Source organism: Rattus norvegicus, chromosome 14, assembly GCF_036323735.1.
Source record: "Rattus norvegicus strain BN/NHsdMcwi chromosome 14, GRCr8, whole genome shotgun sequence".
NCBI lineage: Eukaryota > Metazoa > Chordata > Mammalia > Rodentia > Muridae > Rattus > Rattus norvegicus.
Genome location: NC_086032.1, coordinates 35,224,304 through 35,246,589, shown reverse-complemented (window position 1 = coordinate 35,246,589; position 22,286 = coordinate 35,224,304). Strand labels below are relative to the sequence as shown.

General features: G+C 45.8%; 1 protein-coding gene across 5 annotated transcripts; it reads right to left on the bottom strand.

The window, feature by feature from the left end:
- Positions 1 to 3,283: 3,283 nt before the first annotated feature.
- Positions 3,284 to 21,299, bottom strand: Ociad2 (OCIA domain containing 2). Of its 5 annotated transcripts, XM_039091553.2 has the most exons (9): positions 21,074 to 21,291; positions 18,672 to 18,791; positions 16,846 to 16,877; positions 15,990 to 16,116; positions 12,277 to 12,373; positions 9,742 to 9,795; positions 7,849 to 7,896; positions 6,940 to 7,057; positions 3,288 to 5,695 (listed from the first exon to the last, which is right to left on the bottom strand). In XM_039091553.2, the coding sequence occupies exons 1-9, from the start codon at positions 21,245 to 21,247 to the stop codon at positions 5,602 to 5,604; spliced, it is 864 nt and encodes a 287-aa protein (XP_038947481.2). In that variant the 5' UTR covers positions 21,248 to 21,291; the 3' UTR covers positions 3,288 to 5,601. The 5 variants fall into 5 exon arrangements, with proteins under 5 accessions (NP_001258110.1, XP_038947481.2, XP_063128862.1 ...); NM_001271181.1 differs by lacking the exons at positions 16,846 to 16,877; positions 21,074 to 21,291 and having other exon boundaries at positions 3,284 to 4,450; positions 18,672 to 18,707; XM_063272792.1 differs by lacking the exons at positions 16,846 to 16,877; positions 18,672 to 18,791 and having other exon boundaries at positions 3,288 to 4,450; positions 21,074 to 21,299.
- Positions 21,300 to 22,286: the final 987 nt, after the last annotated feature.

Sequence of the window (22,286 nt, the reverse complement as noted above, 5' to 3'; positions counted from 1 at the left end):
AAAATATCCTTTCCAGCCATCTCCTCGTGTATAACCCAAGAAATAAGTATATTCCCCCCATAGAACAAGTCTTTATTCTTACTACTTTATTCTTACTATTTACATTCTGACTCTGTCTTCAACATTTTCACCGTGATTCTTTCTCCTCAGTAAGGAAAATATGCTGGATCCTGACACTGATGCATTCAGCCATGTGTGTAACACACACACACACACACACACACACACACACACACACACACATACACGGACTCATTGTAGGCCCTGCTGATCACTACCTTTTAGATAATCTCCTAAGGACATTAGGTCTCCCAGAACTAACCCCTCAAAGTCTGCCTGGGTACCTGGGTACACACCACATGGGCACTGGTTCTTTCCCAACCTTCCTGGCACAAAGGTAAGCAATCCTATTATCAGAGTGTCAAGAAGGTCTAATCTTGTTAGTGCCTATGGTGGTATATAAATGCTGGACCGTCCTGGTTGGGCATCTCTAAGCATGGTCCTTAAAGACATAAATGCATTCTTAAAACATTCCTGGAGTGTTTCAAGGATATGTCATATTAAATTGTTTGCCAGTTTTCTTCCTCAGCAAGACTCTTGCCTTAGAGTCATTCTCTGCTAAGAACATTTCATTATGTTGTCTAGACAAAGTCCAAATGTGTGAGATAGGCTTGTCAGTTCAGAGAGCAAATTTGTCTCTTCTTCAGGTACATCCAGGGCTAAAGTAGATTAACATCCCATTTTAACTTCCACTAATTATCTTTAGTACACATGTGGTCTCCAAGCCAGGATGACTCAACATGTTTTCTATGATAAGGATAAGAATGTAAGGGTAAACCATACAATGTCTTGTTTCTCAATCCATTACAAAGTTCAACAAATCTTATGAGATAATTAACACTATTATAAAACAGGCTTTCCGTTAGATCACTATCCAACTGTAGGCTGTGTTCTTAGTACATTTAGGGTGGGCAAGGTAAGGTATTATGTCTGCCAAGTCTACTAAATGTAGTTTTGACTCAAGGTATTTTCATCATTCAATAGCTTAATCAGGACACTGAACTGAGCAGATCAATAATGGGTTACATCTTAGGCTCTCTCATAGGGAAAGTCTTTGGATGAGGCTGGCTAGGGACGACTTTCACCACTTTGTTTTATGTGCACATTTAACCTGCTGTCTTTTGATAAGCTTTTTGTTATCCTTTCACCCCACCCCAACCCCTGTCATTAAAGTTCTTTCACAAATTTATAGCCCTCTTGATAGTAAATGCTGGTGATTGTTAAGTTTAAAAGATAGACACTGCTCCTGACACCACGGCAGACTTCCTAGCAGGTACTGGGGACCCACAACAGAATGATCAAGACCTACTGGGTGACCTGCTAGGTTTCTCCCTGTGGACGGCTTCACACGACAGTATACGTGTAGCTTTTATTCACCAGATGTCACTGCAGACACTCACCACTGAACTCTTCCTGAACTCTGGCTGGCTGGTTCAACTCAGCTGCTCTGGCTCAAACTCCTCTCCAAGCTGACTGACTCAAACTGACTTCTCACTTATCCTCAAGCTAACTCTGGCAATATGTTCTAATCTTCCAGCTCTTTCTGGCTTCAACTGCCTCTGGTCGCATTGAACTGCACAAACTGAACTGCACTGCATTTCTCTCTCTCTCTCTCTCTCTCTCTCTCTCTCTCTCTCTCTCTCTCTCTCTCTCTCTCCTCCCTGCTCTCTCAAGTCACCTCTCTTTCCTGTCCTCATGAGAATTGCGTATATCTCTAACTCATTCTGTGGACTCTTTATCTGATTTGTCACTTCATCTGCCTCTCAATTAGATGTCACTTTCAAACATGGCTGCTTCTTTCTACCAACTAACTTTACCTTCATTGTTAGAGAATTAGAGTGTGTACTAGGGATGTGTCTATCTCTAGCCAGAAGGATTGAAGATGTGTTATTTCAGATAGATCACATAGACCAAGAACATCTTTGGATGTGATCTCTTCCCAGAGCAGCCATGTTGCTGGATTAAAATTCCTCTACAAGACAGACCACCACGGTTAAACATTTCAAAGAATAAATTATCCACTTAGCAAAAAGTAGACAGCCGGGGTTGGGGATTTAGCTCAGCGGTAGAGCACTTGCCTAGCGAGCGCAAGGCCCTGGGTTCGGTCCCCAGCTCCGAAAAAAAAAAAGAAAAAAAAAAGTAGACAGCCCAAACAATAAACTCAGTTTAAATGAGAAATATAAAGATGTCAACGATTTTTAAAAGTTTCTATTTGATGGTGGTGACATCGTTCCCCAGTAGCCAGAGACTGGTTTGTAACTGACTTGTTTCCTGAGAGATATCGTTTGTCACAGAGGAAGTGATTGTGCTGAATTCTGAATTGATGTCAAGAACTGAGTGATCTTAATCGCTAACTTCTACTTGTCAGAGTCAAAACTTAAACTGTATTCAAGAAGCCAGAATAGGGTCTGAGAGGTAGTTTATTGGTAGAGCACTTGTCTGCAGTGTGTGTGGGGAGAGGTCTCTGTGACCACCACACCCAGCAGAGTAACATCCATGGAAAGGAAGAAGGTCGTTTGGTTCAACACAACTAAGTTAGGTGTCGGTTCAAACTCTGGGAGTCTGGCCTGGCATAGTTTATCTTAGACATATTTCAGTACAGCACAATTTGGTGAAAACTCTCCTGGTGAGAACTCAACTGATTATGCACTAAAGGTGTACATAAATCTCCCTGAGGAACAGAGGAAGCCAGAGAAGGATCATTGAAGTTCTTTGTAAAGTACACATGTCAACTTCTATAAAGATGGGTTCTATAGATTGACTACATGTAACACCTTACATATAGAAGAGTTCTATATATAGCTGCAAAAAATAATAACCTTGGGGTTGGGGATTTAGCTCAGTGGTAGAGCGCTCGCCTAGCAAGCGCAAGGCCCTGAGTTCGGTCCCCAGCTCCAAATAATAATAATAATAATAATAATAATAATAATAATAATAACCTCATGATAAGGGTCTGGGGGAGGTTTCAGTGTGGTCTTGGCCTCATAGTGCAAAGGTCGCTAGAATATTATTAACCATGTCAATCCCAGCCTTCTGGGTGGATAACAGGGTATGCATCCCTCCCTTTGAAGAAATAACCCTGTGTGTTTAATAGTCCATGTTCTTACCTGTGCTTACCTGTGAGCACAAGGACCTCTGTGCCTCCTACACTTGTCTAGCATTTACAAAGTCCTGAACTCCATGCCCAACACAACAACATAAGAAAAAGCTAGCATATTGGCTCTGCCTTTTGATTTTCAGAAATAGAATTTTATTGACTGTCAACAGGGTATGTCATATAAAAATCAATGCAGGCAAATCCATTCAATGTTCACACAAAAATAGTTTTGATGTTTAAACTGAAATATTTTACATCAAACATGAAACTCTAATGAAATTTCCCTTTTTAGCTCCATGATTTAGGCTTGCAGGTGTGCTGAGTAAAAAGTACCCACACACCCCACACACCCCACATACCCCTTATTTAAATGGTGATGTATAGACAAAGCATTTTCCCCCGAGAAGCTGCAAAGCTCTAAGAACAGCTTTCACACAGTGCTCAACTAACTTGCCTTTAAGCAAAAGTCCATCTGACACCATTGCCTTGGCTGCCTCTGAGCTCCCAAAAGTTCCCAGAGATTCTCATTTCTAGAATTAATTCAGTCCTCCAGCACCTTCTAGGAAGCTGTCTGGGGGAATGGGTTAAGAAGTCGTCTTTTTTGAGGTCTCTAATAATGGGTAAAAGGACCCACTGTTGGGTAACCCTGAGAATGGGCCCACGAGCCAAGCAGGACACCTATGGATAGATGACGGTCACTTTTACAGCTCCACCATTGTGGTGAACCAAGTCACATTGATCACATTGTTGATTACATAGGTTTGAATGGCGACCCTTTCGTAGAAAATGCTTCAACACTGAGTTACAGATCTCAGCTCTAGACTTTAGTTGGTCCCAACTAACTTTCACATCATCCATTCCTGTTCTCTACCAAGAAACTTAAAACACGGAAAATAAAAATTAAATCAGAGTGAGGGAACCAGGGAAGGATGACCCAGAAGCTATTCAAAGATCTCCCGGGAAGCTCTAAGCAAAGCGGGCTTTAACTTCTTTCCTGGGTAGTGTGGGACAGCTCCCAATGTCTTCTTAAAGAAGAGAAGACTATACCATGCTCAAGTCAATCGAGAGCCTTCAACAGCAAGCATTTCAGAGGAGTGAGAGAATTACAAGGTTTCTGTTTTGATAGAAGTATGTTATTTTAAGGTACACTTGAAATTTTAAATGTGTACAAAGTCAGAGGTTTAAAAATGATTGGAAACCACAGCCTCAGTTTAGGAAGCAGATGGCTGTGACTCTGCCTTCTCGCTTAATCCTCGCCTGGTTTTGCAGTCCTCACAGGTGAGCAGGCAGTGCCTGGAAAAGAAGCAGCAACAGGTGGTGACTCACTTGTTGACAACGGAAACTCTTTGTGTGTGTGTGTGGGGTGTGTGTGTGTGTGTGTGTGTGTGGTGTTGTGTGTGTGTTGTGTGTGTGTGGGGTGTGTGTGGTGTTGTGTGTGTGGGGTGTGTGTGGTGTGTGTGTGTGTGTGTGTGTGTGTGTGTTTCATCTCCTAGCACTCATCTTACCACAGTAAGCAATGCATGGAGACACATTTGATTTTATAGTTCACTAACTTACCTTTTTCTGTTGTTGTTGTTTTTAAATTGGATAATAGCTTCTTAGATTACAATTATCCAAATATCATTCAATAATGATGTTTATGTTGAGACACATGGTTGTACTTGTGCTCAGAGTTACATAAAAGCTAAACACTGTGACTCTTTGACCTCGAAGTGGAGTAATTTCTACCACCACCACCACCACAACCACAAAAATCACAAAGTATTCTAGGTGGAGTGGCTTACTCCTGTAGTCCAAGAGCTTGGGACTTAGGCTGTGAAGAGGCCTGTGGGGTAATATAGTGAGATATTTGCCTAAAAAGTAACATTTATGTCTGCATTGCCTCTTGGACTGCAACATTGTTAGGAGGCTGTTACACTTTTACTTTGCTAGAAAAATCAAATGGCCTTGTGAATTACTGCCTCTGAGGTGAAAGGGTAGTGGCCTTTCACACAGGGCTTAACCTCCAGTTACCCTCCACTTGTGCCAGCCCAGAGTGCGGCTTTTAATGACAGAAGTGGGCAGGCAAAACAGCTATAGAATAAAAAGCTGAAACACGAAGTATGGCTGCTGGAAAAAAATGTAGATTTCATCATTGTTCCAGAACCCGATGTTGGGTTAATAGCAAGAAAACCTCCCAAAAAGGAAAAGGAAGTGAAGAGTCATCATAACGCCTCCTTTGCTGACAATGCCTTTCTCTATTTTGCCTGCACACATCAGAATCCTGGGCCAACTGCACTGTGAGGTGAGTCCAAAACACAGCTTTGCCAGGATGGAGCCAACCTGGAGTTGTCCGTAAACAGAGTTAATGCTTCCCCCGGCCTTGCAACCATAAATGGAAATGTCAGGGTTTGCAAATAAACTGGATGTTGAAGTCTCTTCTTCCTATGACCACCAATGTCTCTTCAGAGAGTCTGCCCAGCTCTGGACTGTGGGTAACTCAGTGTAGAGGTGATGGTTAAAGGCCATCCGTGTCTACCAAGCAGGGACAACAGCATTCTAAAATCAGAAAACCAGGAAGACAATTTGACCTTGATATCCAGCCCAACGTTCCTGCTGCTGCTGCTGCTGCTGCTGCTGCTGGGCTCCTCAAGTAGAACAAACTGTGACAGGCTCAGTAGGGTTCTTTCTGGAGAATACAAGGCCCTGTTTTCAATCATGGCACCACAGACAACAGGCTGTGGTGGTGTGTACCGGCCGTGGTAGCACTCAGGAGAGAGAGGGAGGAGGATAGGAAGATCAAGGTCATCCTTGAGCTACAGAGTAAGTTTGAGGCCAGCCTCGGCTACATGAGATGGTCTCTAAAATAAGAGATGCAGCCCATTTTGACAAGTGAGAGATCTGTGCCCCTAACTAGTTCTGTGGCAGGACAATAAAAATAGTACTTATTTGAATGTCATGAATAATCATTTTCCTTCCTCACAACACCTCAGGGAAGTTATTCTGGTCATTATGTTAGACAGATAAGGAGCCTAGAATTCAAGAAAACTGTAGTAGAACTGACTTTCAAACCCCAGGAGCAGAGGACTTGCTGTGCATTCTAACCTGACTGCTTATGTCCCCATAGAGAATATTATCAGAATGTATGTGTGTGTGTGTGTGTGTGTGTGTGTGTGTGTGTGTGTGTGAGGGAGAGAGAGAGAGAGAGAGAGAGAGATTAAAGACTCTAAAATGCTCTGTAGTAAGAAGACTTTAAATGTTGAGCTACTATGCAATGAATCCTTCAGAGATTTTTTTTTTTCCAGAGCTGGGGACCAAACCCAGGGCCTTGCACTTGCTAGGCAAGCGCTCTACCACTGAGCTAAATCCCCAACCTCCTTCAGAGATTTTTACAAGGCCTAGAATGCAGTAGGTATTCATTAAATGCACATTAAGAAGCATGATTAGTAGTGATTAAGTTAAATAATAAACAATTCTTGAAGTTCAATAGTAATAAATCAAAGCATAAGGGTTAAAGGGTTAAAGAAATAAAATTATTAACGTGCTTCATATTATAGTGAGTAAAGTCTCACTTCACTTCTTTTTGTTTGTTTTCAAGACAAAGTCTCCCTACGGAGCCCCGCCTATCCCGGAACTCAGAGTGTAGACCAGGCTGGACTTGAGCTCACAGAGACCCTCCTGCCTCTGTCTCTCCAGTGCTGGGACTAAAGGCTTTCACCACTAACCGCAGCTACTTCCCTTCTGTCATTATCATATACACTATCTCATCATCATCATAATACAATCCCTCCATCACCACAAACCTGTTATGCTCGGGTCCAAAGCCAGCACCACGGAGCTGATCTTCAAAGGAATGGAATTTACTCTGGCACACTCTTATGTAGGAAGCTTTCCCAAGGCCAAATCCCAAGAGGCCAGCCACTGTAAAAGCAGGTTAGAAAAGCAGACAATCGAGACCTCTGCATCCTGTCCATTAACCATTGCTACACCTTCTGAACACTGGTCCTTTTACAGTAACTCGAGCCTCTACTGGGGGCAGGTCTGATCTCTGGAGACTTTCTGATCTCTGCTTTGAACTGACGTCAGGAGGGACAGGACAGAGCGCACACCGAGGCTGTCCTAGAGTGGGCATCCAGCGCATGGCCCAGCTGAGGTTGGAAGGGGATAGGGGAGGGGGAGTCTGGGTTGTGCCTACTACCACCTTTATGTTCCTGGGGCTCCAGAGGGACCTCCTGTAAAAGAAATCTTCTCCAGCTGGAAAGGAGATTCCGTTCATGACCTGTCGTGTATCAAGGAGATGAAACCCAGAATTTGCAGTAGGGACCGACGCCCCCCCCCCCCCCCCCGCAGATTTGGGAACCCAGGAGTTCTGAAGCCTCTCTCACATAGATACCAAGAAAGCTGTATACATCTTGCCAGTGTCTGCCTGTGCTTTAAAGAAGGCAGTGGCCCAAGTTCCTGCTGTTAACCAGCAGATCAGAAAGTGTTGGGGTGAACCAGAAAGCTGTAGACCATTGGTAAAAAAAAGAAAGGGCCTTGTAAGAATCAATCCAGGCAACGTGCTTCAGCTGGGCATTCGTCTCCTCAGTTCTCATACACTTTGCCGTAATGAGTCTACTTTTTCCTTTCTTTTAGTGCGGGGAATGAACTTGAGGCCTGGTACGTCAGCCATTTTCCTAGGCCCCCATCCCTCATCTGTAAATATGACTTACGTGCAACTTTAGGCAATGATCCAAATCTTGGATTAGCAGCTAAATAGCCTGAAATGTAATATAGAAATGTATTATTTCACTTAATTATTTATTTAATTGTGTAAGGAAAATATCAAGGCCTAAGATGTAACGTTTCCAAAATGAGCACATCATTAATCTGAAGAATGGTTTTAGAGGAGTTGCGATTCAATCTGTGGTTGAAGTTAACTCCCAGGAGCTATCTTAGGCAAATGGTAAATATTGGTTTTAACATGTGGAAAACAGTAGGAAACCCACAATTAAAGGCTGATTTAACTTGATTCAGAGACTCATCACTGCGCTCTACTTTTAAGAGTGATTTGACAGAAGAAGTTCAACAGGGGCTCATAGTATATACATTGAAATTTAATTTTTTTAAAGATTTATTTTATTTATTATATAAACTGTATCTGTCTTCAGACACACCAGAAGAGGGCATCGGATCTCATTACAGATGGTTGTGAGCCACCATGTGGTTGCTGGGATTTGAACTCAGAACCTCTGGAAGAGCAGTCAGTGCTCTTAGCCACTGAGCCATCTCTCCAGCCCTGAAATTTAAATTTAATTCTTAATGATCTCTCTCTCTCTCTCTCTCTCTCTCTCTCTCTCTCTCTCTCTCTCTCTCTCTCTCTTTCTCTCTCAGACAAGGTTTCTCTATGTAGCCCTGGCTCCCCTGGAACTTGCCCTGTAGAGCTAACTGTCCTCCAATTCACAAATCTACATGCCGCTAGCTGCTCCTGAGTGCTGGGGCTGTAAGCAGATGTTACCATGCCTAGCTCATTACAGTTTCTAAATGCAAACATTGTAGCTTATGCTAGGCACTAGGCAGACTAGTGGGCTTTCAAATATGTCTGCGCCATAATCTTTAGCAACTCTGGGCATATTATGCTACAGAAAGAGAAAAATTAAGGCACAGAATGAATTAAGTTGCCTAGTCAGATCACCTTAAACTAGGGAGATGGTTCTGAATGGGCTGGATGGGTTAAACATAATCACAGTGATGGATGAATGGTATTGAGGAGATCCGAGGTGGGAAAGCTTGGCTCAGCATAGCTGGCTTTAGAGACATAGAAAGAAACCACCAGCCAAGAAGGGTAGGTGGCTTCTAAAAGCTGGAGAGGAGGAAGAAGATGAACTTCCAGGAGAAACACAACTGTAGCCATACCTTGATTTTAACCCAGTGAGAGCCGGCTGAGGACGCTGGTTTGGAAGGTGCTAGAAACTTTAGGAGGTAGAGCGTCACTAAACGAAACGGTCTCTGGGCATGGGTGTTGAGGATTCATAGCCTGAACCTTCAGCACTTCCTTACCACTTCCTGCTTCCTGATTTTAATTACAGTGTGACCAGCTGCTTCATGATCCTGCTACCTGCCTTTCCCCACCAAGGCAGACTACATCCTTTCTTAAAAAACCAAAAGCAGCTCCTCCTTCCTTAAGCAGCCCTTGTTGTCATGGCAACAGGAATCCCTAGCCTCCACATTCATGGCCCTTCCCCTGGCCTTTGAAATCAGTCCTGTTGCCTCCAAACCTCACACTACCCACTAGCATCTCTCTAGTTACAAACCCTGGTCTCCTTCTCCATCCCAAGTCCCTCTTTAGATGAGAAATAAACCAATGATAATCTATTTTAAAGTCAGCTAACGACTTTAATGCCACCTGGAACTCAAATGTCTCTTTATCAAGTAATTAAATACATTCAGTCTTTCCAAAGATGAGGGGCTTTTTTGTAGAGCCAGAAACTTCAGCTAAAAACAGGCAAAAGCCTGCATGAAGCAAAAAATCTTCCAACCAGTAAAATAAACATCCAGAGGTTTGTGGGAAGGCCACAGGAACTGGGCTCTCTGAAGTTAAAGCCTTCGTGGGTGCTACCTCTTACCTTGGTGGACCAGTCCCTGGGTGACAAGCATGCTTATTAGAGAAAAAGGCAGGGCTGTAAAACAAACAAACAAATGCCCCCTCAGTATTAGTGTCTTAACACACGGTCCCTCCGGGCAGGCGAGATTGCTCAATGGGTACAAACAGGTCTCCAAGCCCAGCAACCTGAGCCTGATCCCCGGGGCACACAAGGTGAAAGGAGTGAATGTAAGCTGTCGTCCAACTTCACTTGTGCACACGTGCACGTGTGAGTGCACACCCGCACCAAATACAATTTAAAAATCAATTTAACAGAAGATCGCTCAGCCCCTCACCTAGAATAGGGATAATTACTCTAAGCTTTTGTTTCTTACCTAACTTGTCAGTGAGTTTTACTCACTTTTAGTTTTCAAGATAGGGTCTTACTATGTGGCCCTGGCTCTTCTGAAACTCAGGATGTAGACCAGGTTGGACCCGAACCCATAGGGATCCACCTGCTTCTGCCTCCAAGTGCTGGGATTAAAGGCGTGGCCACTGCTCTCAGTTTTCTTCCAACATAACGTTACTATTCAACAAGTATTTCTTTAAAACAACATGGAGAATTTTCTTGGGATTCAGTAACCTAGCATGATACACAGCCTTAATCTAAACCTGCACCCACATTCAACTTGATCCCTGACATCCATGTTGACTCCAGTGGCTACATCCAACACTGGTCTCTCAATGTGTGTGTTTAGCTGTAAATTGGAGTGTGTGTGTGTGTGTGTGTGTGTGTGTGTGTGTGTGTGTGTTTCTCTTCCTTTGGTTTTCAAGACAGAGATTCTCGGTGTAGACCCTGGCTGTCCTAGAACTCAATCTTAGACCAGGCTGGCCTAGAACTCAGAGGTCTATCAGCTTCTGTCTCCCCATGCAACACCCTACCCATCTATATTTTGATATTTTCAATCCTGAACATAAAAGTTGAAAAGCAATATCATGGACTTTTGTAGAGCCTTCTTTTAGCCTCATCACAGAGAGCTAAGAGCTGCAATAGGCTGTTAACCTTTCCTTGCAACCGAGATGAGTCTGGTAGCAGCCAGTTTTCTTGTTACATTCTCTGGATATATCTCTATATTTTGTTCTGTATTCCTGTCATTATTATTCTTTCTCTGAGCCACTTGCTGTTTGCAAATACCAATACTCTTTATTACTGAAGATTTTCATCAGGGAGCTTCTACAATACCACTAGCATAGTCAAGAAATTTCTGTTTGAATACTCAGACTCAAGAGGAATGATGTCTCTAACATACAATCTACGTTCAGATCTCTCCACCTAGTCCAAGAATGTCCTTCACAGCTGCAGGTTTCCCCCCCAGGATTATGCATTATGTTGACTGTCCAATCTGTTTCCATCTAGGGCAGTTTCCTATTGTTTCTCTTCTGATTTTTGTCTTCCATAACATTTTGTCCCCTTACCTGCCAAGGAGACATATTGGCTCCATTTCTGCTAAGCACATGCAGTGTTTAGTTGAGGTTTCCAGTATAAGGAATTGATCCTGACATGAAGGGCTTCTAGCTCTCCCACAATGTGTCAGATGGCCTCTTCAGAAACAAAGAGCTGCAATAAGCTGTTGACCTCTCCTAGCAACTGAGAACGAGTCTGGTGGCAGGCAATTTTCTCATTACAGCCAGGAGGCAGATGGCGGACTAATGGGCCACACTGCCGTGTGAATCTACCAGGTCAGTAAAGCTCCTGGTTCAGAGATTATCAGAAAAAGACATGGGGTTCTAGAGAACCAATAAGCACAGTGATGCATGACAAATATCGACTTGTAACGTGGATGATACGGACTCTAGACAGTTTATGATATCAAGTCAGGCCACTGTCAGAAACATCTTCAGCACAGGGCTGGATGACAGGGTTCCATGAGGCCACTTTCAAATGTCAAATTATGAATTTTTTAAACCCAAAAGGGTTTTAATAGAGCCTGATCTCACAGCCTTGTCTTATGTAAGGCGATCCTGGGACGAGGACGAGACTCAGCAGAAAACCGTGAGTAGAGAGAAATATCGACGGGTGCTGCCAGCTCCTGCCCAATCAAAGGTCCTTTCTGAACGGCTCCCTATGTGTGAGGCCCAAAGTCCAGATGACCCTGCCACCACGTCTGAACCAAGATACTGGTGGAATTTACAGAGGTCTACTTTGCGGAAGAAATGCCCACTATATAATATTTTTGCCCCACGTTCTTACTTCCCTGAAGAGTCACCTGTGTGTCTGTCTTTACTGCGTGAGGTAAAGTGCTGGATAACTGCATATTATCTCTGCCTGAAGAGAAGAGTGTAGAATCGAGCTCTAAATATCCATAAATAAACACCCAGGTCCTTTACGGACTTCCTGCTCAAAATTAATTGGTTATCCTGATGCTATTCCAAGGAGGCATGAAGGCATTCTACTGTTACAACATTAATTATTAAATCAATTATTAATTAATGTATTTATTAATTTTATTAAATCAGTTTATTGTTGAATTGATGATTATTAAACTATTAATTAAGACCCAGAGTGTGACGACAGTACCTCTCTTCCAGAAACTCTCTTCTTGACACTCTCGGATTATCTTGGCGATCTCCCCTCTGTGGATGTGCAGTTTTGATTTGGGGCAAAACAACAGGCTCTGTAAAGAAAGACACTGTGGGTTAACTGAGCCCAAGCACCAGGGAGGCTGAGGCAGGAGGATCCTGAGTTCAAGCACAGCCTGGGTTAGATAGTGAGATTCTATGACAACATCAAACTAACAAACAAGAGTTAGACAGTGACAGACTGAGGTGGGGAAGGAAGCCTCACTGTGCGTCCTCTGGAGGGGAATGGGATGTTTCCCGGAACAGACTGGAGGCCCCTAGCCACTGATTTCCAGCTGGCCATGGTGCATTGACTTAGACAGGGCAGCTCAGAGACCTGAGTGTATAGCCAGCTCTCATAGGCTGACTACTGCAGGCACCAGGTTCCTGCTCTCCCCTGCGCTCTCCGAGGTGCATTGTCATCACCATGCTGGCTTGTTCCTTGGCCTCTGGGGTCTCAAACTTCAGCTCAGTTTTGTGTCCTTGGTGAAGACAGATTTGTTGTTTTTTGTCGGGTCTATTTTCATTTTGCTTTCGATTCTTTGCTTGTGGCTAGTTATATGGATGTTGATCACCATTTCCTGGCATCATTTTCACACTCAGCACACAGACACTCCAATGCACCGACAGGGCCAGAGGACCCTGTAAAGCCTATGCTTCTATAATAGTACAAACGGGTCTCTCCCTCAATTCTCTGCCCCTCCTGACAGCCCAGTGAAGGAATGCAGAGGTCAGCATGGCTCCCAGCAGTCAGCAGCTATGGCAATGCACGCTGGTGGAACCCAGTTGCCATCTACACTCTATATCCGCAGAGCGAGCACCCCTCTCCCTACACGTTTCCAGGGTAAACACAGATGGCCCTGACTTAGAGGCTCATATTTGTGTGTCTGCATGCATATGTGTGTGCTTGTGTGTGCGTGTTGCATGTAAGTATACATTTTCATATACATGCAGATGTGTGGAGACCAGACGTTGCCAATGGGTGTGTATCTCTATGTTTTATCTATTTTTTGTTTGTTCCTTTGTGTGTATTGTCCTGTCTTGTTTTTGAAAATAGCATCACTCATTGAATGCCAGAGCTCACTTCACTCAATTATGCTGCCTGGGGAGCCTCAGGAACCCTCCCATCCCTGTCTCCCTAGCGCTGGGATCACAGCTGTGTGCTGCTGCACCAGGATTTTCATGTCGATGTTGAAGATCCAAACTCAGGTCCTCGTGCCTGTACAGCAGGCATTTTGTAAACTTATGTAAACTTTATTCTACTTTAGCATGTTGTGCTTTGTAGCTTCATATCAACTCAACACATGCTAAAGTCATGTGAGGAGGAAACTTCAATTACGAGAAAGCCTCCACCTGGGTGGAGGTGGCACACACCTTTGACCTCGGCACTCAGAGGCAGAAGCAGGCAGATCTCTGTGAATTTGAGGCCAGCCTGGTTTACAGAGCAAGCTCTAGGACAGCCAGGGCTACACAGAGGGTCTCTGTTGAGAGGGAGAGAGAGAGAGAGAGAGAGAGAGAGAGAGAGAGAGAGAGACCGACCTCCATAGGGGAAGAGTCCAACCTATTGTTTATTGTGACATCCCTGGGCTAGTGGTCTGGATTCTACAAGAACAGAGGCTGAACTGGGGGAGCCACGTAGTAAGCAGCTCCCTCCATGACTCCTGTCTCCGGGTTTCAGCCATGTCTGAGTTCCTGTCCTGACTTCCTTTGACGATGAACTGTGATGTAGAAGTACAATGAACTGTGATGTAGAAGTACAAGCTGAATAAACCCTTCTCTCCCCAAGTTTCTCTTGATCAGAAAACCTTACTAAGACACATGTTCTGAAGGTGATACACGTTCAGTGGGGACTCTAAACACTTTGAAGTTTAAACTTGTCCTAGGCTACTGATAAGCAGTGTGGTATTTACGCACAATGCTGGACAGCAGCATGGAAGACCAGCTTCAGGTTAACTACGTGTGAAATTACAAGGGGCACCCACAACACTCTGCAGCGGACCATGACCTGTCTATAGCCATGGCAGAAATAAAGGAAACCTCCCAACATGTATAAGGTGACACACACAAACACACACACACACACACACACACACACACACACACACTCATACACATATACACACACTCACAAATATACACATACACCGCACATACACACACATACCATACACACACAGGCACACACACACATACACACATTCATATACATATACACACACACACTCACAAATACACACACCAAGACACACACATCACACATACACGTACACACATTCATACACATACACACAGGCACACACACATACACATTAATACATATATACACACACACAAATACACACGCATGCACACATTCACACACACACACACACGCACACACTCAGATCTGACCATCACAATTTCTGAGAGTCCAGCACTCACGATCAGAAAGTAGTCCGTAAGTGGGGTTTGGGAGATCTTTTTCAGAAGCCATGAATGTTTTAGGATTGTCTAGTTTACTGGGCAGCTCGGGTGTCCAAATGCAGCTGCTGTCACTTGTCTATTTCTCCTGTTTAAGCATTTGTTGCTTAAGTGCTCTCTCCACTCAGAAACAATGTTACACTTGAAAAGTTGACTCCAGAGAACCTCAGAGAACTCCAGTCACTCATCAAACACTTGCTCTCCTTTTACCACAGGCGCCTGAGCCACGACACCCCTTCCTAACAGGCTGGCGTTCGTGCTCTCGATCTGCCGGCTAATTAGCAATCATCATGAGCCCCGTTATGCCGAAAGCAGCACGAGGCAGCATATGTTCGGGATAATAACCGTGGGAGGCAAGAATGGGAAGACAAGGCTCTGGGTCTTTCTGTTAGAGACAAACCGTGGCTTCGCTCTGCCTCAGAACGCCTGCTCAGTCCGACTGCTGTGCCAAGTGAGTTAAGCTGGATTCTAACGGGGAAAGAGTAGAGAAAAGAGTTTGCAAACAAAAATTTTAACAGGCCCTTCAAGACAACGCAGCAAACTCATTTTCCTTCCTCCTTCCTCCTGCCTGTGTCCATCTGACAAAGAACCGGCCTGAGAAAAAAGTGCTTGAAAAAAGTCAGGAGAGTTCTTAACATGCCTGCCACACAAGCACGGGACAGACTTTGGATCCCCAGGACCACTTAGAAAGCGGGGTGACATGGCGTGTGCCTGTAATTTCGGGACTGAAGAAGCCGATGCGGGGGGAGCACCTGTGACTCACTGGCTGGCTGGTCTGGCTGGATCACTGAGCTCCAGGCTCAGTGAGAGACTCTGCCTCAAAGCATAAAGAGGAGAGCTGGGAGGTTAAGGCACCGGCGACCAAGCTTGATGACCTGAGTTCAATCCGTTGAGCTCACGTGGTATACAGAGAGAAATGACTCCTGCGAATTGTCCCCTGACCTCCACACACTTGCCGTGGCGTGTGTGAGTGCGACACACACATGATAAATAAACGAACACATACATATTTTTGGAAATGATGTGGACTGAGGAAGATGGTGAACATCAATCCCTGGCCTCCACATATAGGAACACACACACACACACACACACACACACACACACACACACACACACACAGAGTCATGGATGACTCTCCAAGGACAGGATCTAGCGACAGTCTTGTGTGATAGCTTTCTTCAGACGGCAGAATCTCAAGAGAAAACATACCTGCTTGCTCAGTGGCGGCAAGTGGTGACTTTTCTCTTGGTTCCCATGAGTGGACACTGAGGCCATGATGCTGTCGTTCTTTCTTCTATCCCGGTTGAGTGTTCTGAGCACTCCGTGTCCCGGGTGACTAAGAGAAGTGGAGAGACTCACTGTACACACAGGGTCTGAATATTTGTACTCCAGGCTTCAAATCACCCCTCACATCGACGCCACTGACAGAAAACGTACTGTTTTCATCCCATTGTTAGTTTTCACCTGCAGCTATCTAGAAACTCAAGGTTTTAAACAATTATTTATTATTGGGGGTGTAGTGGGGGCACATTGCGTCATGTACACATAGAGGTCAGAGGAAAACTTGCAGGAGTCAGTTCTCTCCTCTTCTGTGGGTCCCAGGAATCAAACATAAGTTACAGGCTTGGTGGAAAGCACTTTTACCCACAAAAATAAAGATTTAACATTTTTTAATAATGGATCAGTATTAATGGAGACCGGAGAATCAAACCCCCCTGGAGCTGAGATTACACATACACATCTGTAAACTACCTAAAGTGGGTGTTGAGAATTGACCTTAGGTCTCTTCAGTCCCTAGGATCTCAATTGCTAGTGACTCCCCAAAACACATCTATACATACTGCCATAAACACAGGAACCTGCGCTCACCAACAGTGACAGGCTTTATTGCTCACATGTTTTACTGCCTATAAACTATGTCTTTAAAATGGCTCAACGTGTTATTAAAAGTTAATAAGTATTCAAATGTTTGCTGAGTGTCTATGCTATGCCAAGGATGAGGCTATGAGAGCCAAAAGAAATTCAGTGTACAAGGAACACAGACTGGAAGTCGGTAGTTACTCACCAGCAGAAGGTCCAAGAGGCAGGCACAGGACACTAAGGGAGGAGAATAATACAGGTCTGTCCTGCCCATCAGGTGTGCAGTCCGCAAGGACACACTGATCCTGAGCTTTCAAGGGCTAGGGTGGGGGAGTCCGGGAGTCGGGAAGCTCGTTTAGGCAGTGATTAACCTGTCTAGATAAGAACCCCAGGACCCAAACTGACATCTTTTCCAGAAGCATGAAGGTGAGAGATTTGGCTTAGGAAATATTGGATTTGGGAACTGGGGGCTCGGGGTGGGTGCAAACCCTGGAATTATCCAGTAAAGACTAACATGGGGGATCTGGGTCTGGAATTTCAGATTAGGGAAGGCTTGAAAACTACCATCATAGGGACGAATGTTAAAGCCAGGAACACCCTCCTCTACAGAGAGAACTGGAAAATGTGAACACGGAACCCAAAGGAGGATTGACGAGCAAATAAAAAGACCATCGGCCAAGGAAATAACTGAGGGAAGGGCAGATGCAACCACCACGGAAGGAGCCATCAACTGTGATTGCATGGCCTGGGGCTGGCAAAGACGAATGTGCTCCAAGTGGACCACAAGCCTCCTGTTCCTAGGCCTGGGCCCCATCGACTCTCCCACTAAACGGACAGCTCATAGAGAATCCTGTTTCCTACATTAGTGACTCAGTGGCAGGAGATACAAGCCCAGGGCCCCTCCCTGTACATTTCATCTTGAGTGCCTAGTGATGGGGAGTAGCATGATGCCCTACAGTGTTAGATACTGGAGATGGTAATAATAGCCTGACTGTGTGCACCCCTCCCCTTGAGAGAGAGTCTCACCGTGTCACCCTCTAACTCCCTGTGCAGGCTAGGCCGGCCTCAAACTCATAGAGATCTATCTATCTGTCTGCCATCCGAGTGCTTCGTTAAAAGTCTGGAGCAATGTCCTGCAACACACCAATTTTAATTCTGACTTTCTTTGTGGGTCCCAAGGATTGGAATAAGGAATATAAAGTGCCTGGGCCTCAACTTTGTCACCTGAGAGTTGGGCATAGCAATCTTGAGCTGTGGAAGAATGTCAGGACCAGAGAACAGGGGTGGGTGTCTGGACAGTAGGGGAGCAGTCGTCAGAGTGGCCCTGGGAATCTTATTTTCTAGGAATTAAGACCCTAGGAAATCTTTGCCACCTATATATAAACAAATTAGATATTTTTTTCCACAAGCCAAACCCAGATACATCTCAAGAAGCAAGCTACCTCAGTGTTGGTGGGCTGGGCCCTCCAGAACCCAGTTGCTTCTTTTGATCAAGCCTTACCTTCTGGACACACACACACACACACACACACACACACACACACACACACACACTTAGGTCTGGACTAGGGGTGCCTGACCCAGTCTGTGGTGGGGGAGGGGAGGTTGGCCCAGAATCAGCTAGCTAGATTTCAAGGCTAGGCCCTTCCAAGAAGGCTGCCAGCAAAACTCCAAGTCGGCACCGCAGCTTGGGGTCGCAGGAGTTAGTGGCACCTGGAGAGGAGCCAGGCCGGGGAAGGGTTGGAGACTGGCCCCCCGCGGAGGGGCACAGCCTGTGAAGCGCCCGCCCTGAGGCTGCCAAAGTCCCAAGACCCCGGAAAGAAAAACACTGCCCCAGGCTACCTCTTCCGCTGGCAGCCCACCCTCAGTGGGTTCACCGGTACGGGTGGGTGAGCAGGTGGGTGCTACCGAGGCGGAGCTTCCTCCCTACCCCCACCCCCACCCCTCAACACTTACGATGACAGCAGACAACCGCCCCCCCCCGCGTCGTCCACGCCCACCGCCCCATCCTGAGGGCCCCTCTCCCCTCACCTTTCTTCGCGATTTTTCCTTTCTTCCCTCCTTCCTCTTTCTTCCTGCTCTCGCTCCGCCCCGCACCTCTGCGTCGCCAGCAAGAATCAGCAAGTGCCGCCCGCCCCCACTTGTAGTTCTCTGTTGGTGACACCGGGAGAATCCAGCACTTTCTAGAAGCCCCCGCTTCCCTGTCTCTTCCTGACACCTGGTACAGTCTGCCTCATTGTCTTTCACGTGACTCAGTCCTCCCGACAAAAACACAGGGGACTGCAACTGTCTGTGTTTCCCTGAACCCCCTCCCTGGGCCGGACTTAAGCATTCACCTCAGAATGCACTGTGCTGTGGACAACCGGGTAGGGTCCCCAACCCCGAGGAGTCAATCGCAGCCCACCTTGGTCCTTTGCCTTCCCTTGCCAAACTTTCCCCATCCCAATGGCTAGCCTGTGAGGGGAAGGCAAGGCACAGAAGTACAGAAGTGTGTGTGTGTGTGTGTGTGTGTGTGTGTGTGTGTGTGTGTGTGTGTGTGTTTGTGTGTGTGTGTGTGTGTGTGTATGCTAGTATGTGTGAATATAAATGAGTGCCTATGTATGTGGGAATGTAAGTATGGGAGTACACATGAGTATCTATGTGTGTCTGTGTGGATGTAAGTATATGTTAGTATGTATTAGTATAAACCTGTGTCTATATATGTGAGTGTGTGTAAGTATATATGAGCGTGTGTTATGTATATGTATGTATGTCCTTGTAATTGTGTGTGACCGAGTATGTATGTGTGTTAGTACATGTGATGGTGTATAGGAGGATGAGCGAGGGTGTGGATGTATGTGAGTGGTGGTGTGTGAATGTGTGTATATGCGTGTAAATATGTACCTGTGTAAATGTGTGTTGTGAACAAGCATTTTTGAACAGATGCTGTGTCTGCAGAGACTGACCAGTATCACAATGCTGTAGGAGAGCTTTGGCTGTTACAAGTCCAGAAGCGAAACACATTATCTAGCTTTAACCTTCAGAACAGGGATTCCGTACTGTCGAAACTAACATCCTGTGACTAACGGAGATCGGAAGAGGGCGTTGGATCCCCTGGAACTGGAGTTGCAGCTGCTTGTGAGCTGCCAAGCAGGGAATCCAACCCAGGTCCCCTGCAGAGCAAGAGGTGCTCTCAGCCCCTGAACATCTCTCCAGGCCCTAGCATGGCCTTTGCTTCCCTGGTCTCCAGCCTGGTCTTTCAGGCTCAGGACAAAGCTGGTTCCTCTCAGGGCACGAGTACAGCCGTGAGAGCATCGCCTCCACTTGCTTTAGTTGACTTAAGTTTTTCCATTTTGGGGGGTCCGGAAGCTCAGCAAGGTGTACTTTAGCCTTCTAGATCAGATCTCTGCTCAACTCTACATGCAGACATGTTAATCATTTAAAGATTGCCTCTCTGAAATTGGCAACAGAGATTGATTCCGAATCCACCTTCCCTCCCCCACTCTCCAGAAGCCGGGCAGTTAAGAGCGCCTGCTGTGCTTCCAGAGGACTGGAGTCAGGCTTGAAAGAGCCTCCAACTCCACTCCAAAGGATAAGACGCCTTCCTCTGGTCTCTGTGGGCAAATGTGAGCACTTGTGACACACACACACACACACACACACACACACACACACACACACGACCAAAATAAATATATTTTTAAAAAGATACTGTTGGCTTAGATGACGCTCCCTCCCTCCCTCCCTCGCAGACAGTGGCAGACCTGCCCTCTCAAAGCCCACTGCATTCTCTCCCTGTGGTGTTTCATTTTCCCTTGACCCCATTTTACTCTCAAATTAAAGGTAATAAAGGCCTGCTAATTTTATATTCTGTTACCAGAAGTCAGAAATAAGCCTCTGTGGTTCTGTGGTTTTCAGAGTTGAGCTTTCTAAGTGTACGTGCGAAATAGATGAGCTGTCTCCCTTACACCTCACACAAAACGTAAGTGGCATTTACCCTACACCATCTTGCTGTGATGAGTGTTGGAGTGTGCGTGTGTGTGTGCATGCATGTGTGTGTGTGTGAAAGTGTGTGTGTGTGTCTGTGTGTGTATGTCTGTGTGTGTCTGTGAGTGTGTGTGCATGCGTGTGTGTCTGGGTGTGTGTGTCTGGGTGTATGTCTGTGTGTGTGTGTGTGTGTGTGTGTGTGTGCTCTCGAGCACGAGTGCGTGCAGGTGCCTCATTTACATCTCCTCTTCCTACCAGAATGTTCCAGTAAAATGCTTTAAATAGCTAGAAATTACCCTTTGTCACGCTTACAGCACGGACTCCCTAAATAAGACTTGTTTGACTACTCTGGTGCATCCCTGTACAAGCATGCTCAGAGTGACAAAACATGAGACAGTTCCACCACGGAGCGACATTTAATGAGACGTTAGAATAAATCGACCCAGACTTGGCCCTACAAGCCTTACGTGTGGAATGAAGTCTGTGTTAGTCTTGACTTCAGCATCCAGCAGGGCCTGAGGGTCATGGCTGCACAGCCGATTCTCAGTCGTTAGTTTAGAATGTGCCAAGCTGCTCCCGGCAGACCCCAGTGCAAACTGTTTCTGCAGTCCTATGTTGTTCCCGGGAAGCAACAGATTCATTAGCTGGCCTTGTATGATTCAGCCCTCAGGCCCTCTGAGGGAGAGGCTGAATGACTGACACTCCCTCCTTTCTGCTTTTCACTTAGCCTGGTTCAACTTTGACCTACTTCTTTACTCTCCTTTCACTTGTTAAAGACTCAGCCTTGAAGTCAGTTCTGGGAAAAACCTGTCAACAATTTAAGACACATAGGAGTGTAGTGACCAACATCTCTAACACCAGCTCCTACAATATTCTGTGCTGGACTACCCTCAGTGGTGCCTACAGTTCATCAAGCCCCCTCCCCAATCTAGGCCCCTTTCCTAACCTAAGCCCTCCTCACCCAAGCCATCCTCCCCAAGCAAGCATCCTTCGGTGGATGCCTGCCAGCCCCTCTTCCCCATGTAAGTCATTTCTAGTAAACGCAACACACATTGTATTTCAAACACCACCTGCCAGCTTTCATGTTTCTGCAACAAATTACCCAGAACTGAGTACTTTATACAGAAAGGTGCCAGGTGTGGTGGTGCACGCCTCTAATCCCAGCACTGGGAAGGCAGAGGTAGGTGTGAACTCTGTGAGTCTGAGGCCAGCCTGGTCTACAGGTCTACATAGTGAGTTCTAGGATATCCAGAGCTGCATAATAGACAATGTTGAGGGGTGGGAGGCATCATGATCTTAAGACACAAAGCCAGAGATGAGCTCAGGAACTAGGTATTTTATAACAACTCACTCACAGGAACTAAGCGCAGGCCCAAGAAAACAACTGCAATGCAGTCTAAGAGTGGCCCTGTGTCCGAGCACTGCCACTCTGAGGAAGCGACACACAAACCCTCGGAGTCCGGTAAGGATTTCCCTCAAGTCATTCCCAAGTCATGGCAGTATCTACAGGCCCCATGTGGTCTTTAACCGAATCCCACTGCAGTCCTGTGGGAGGGGACAGTAACTCAACAACACAGCCAGGAAGTGGCAGGGCTGTGAGCCAGAGCCCCTTGCTTTGCACCTGCTCTCCCTCTGCTGTCCTCATAGGCAGAACCAGCAATCACTCACTGTCATGCTCTC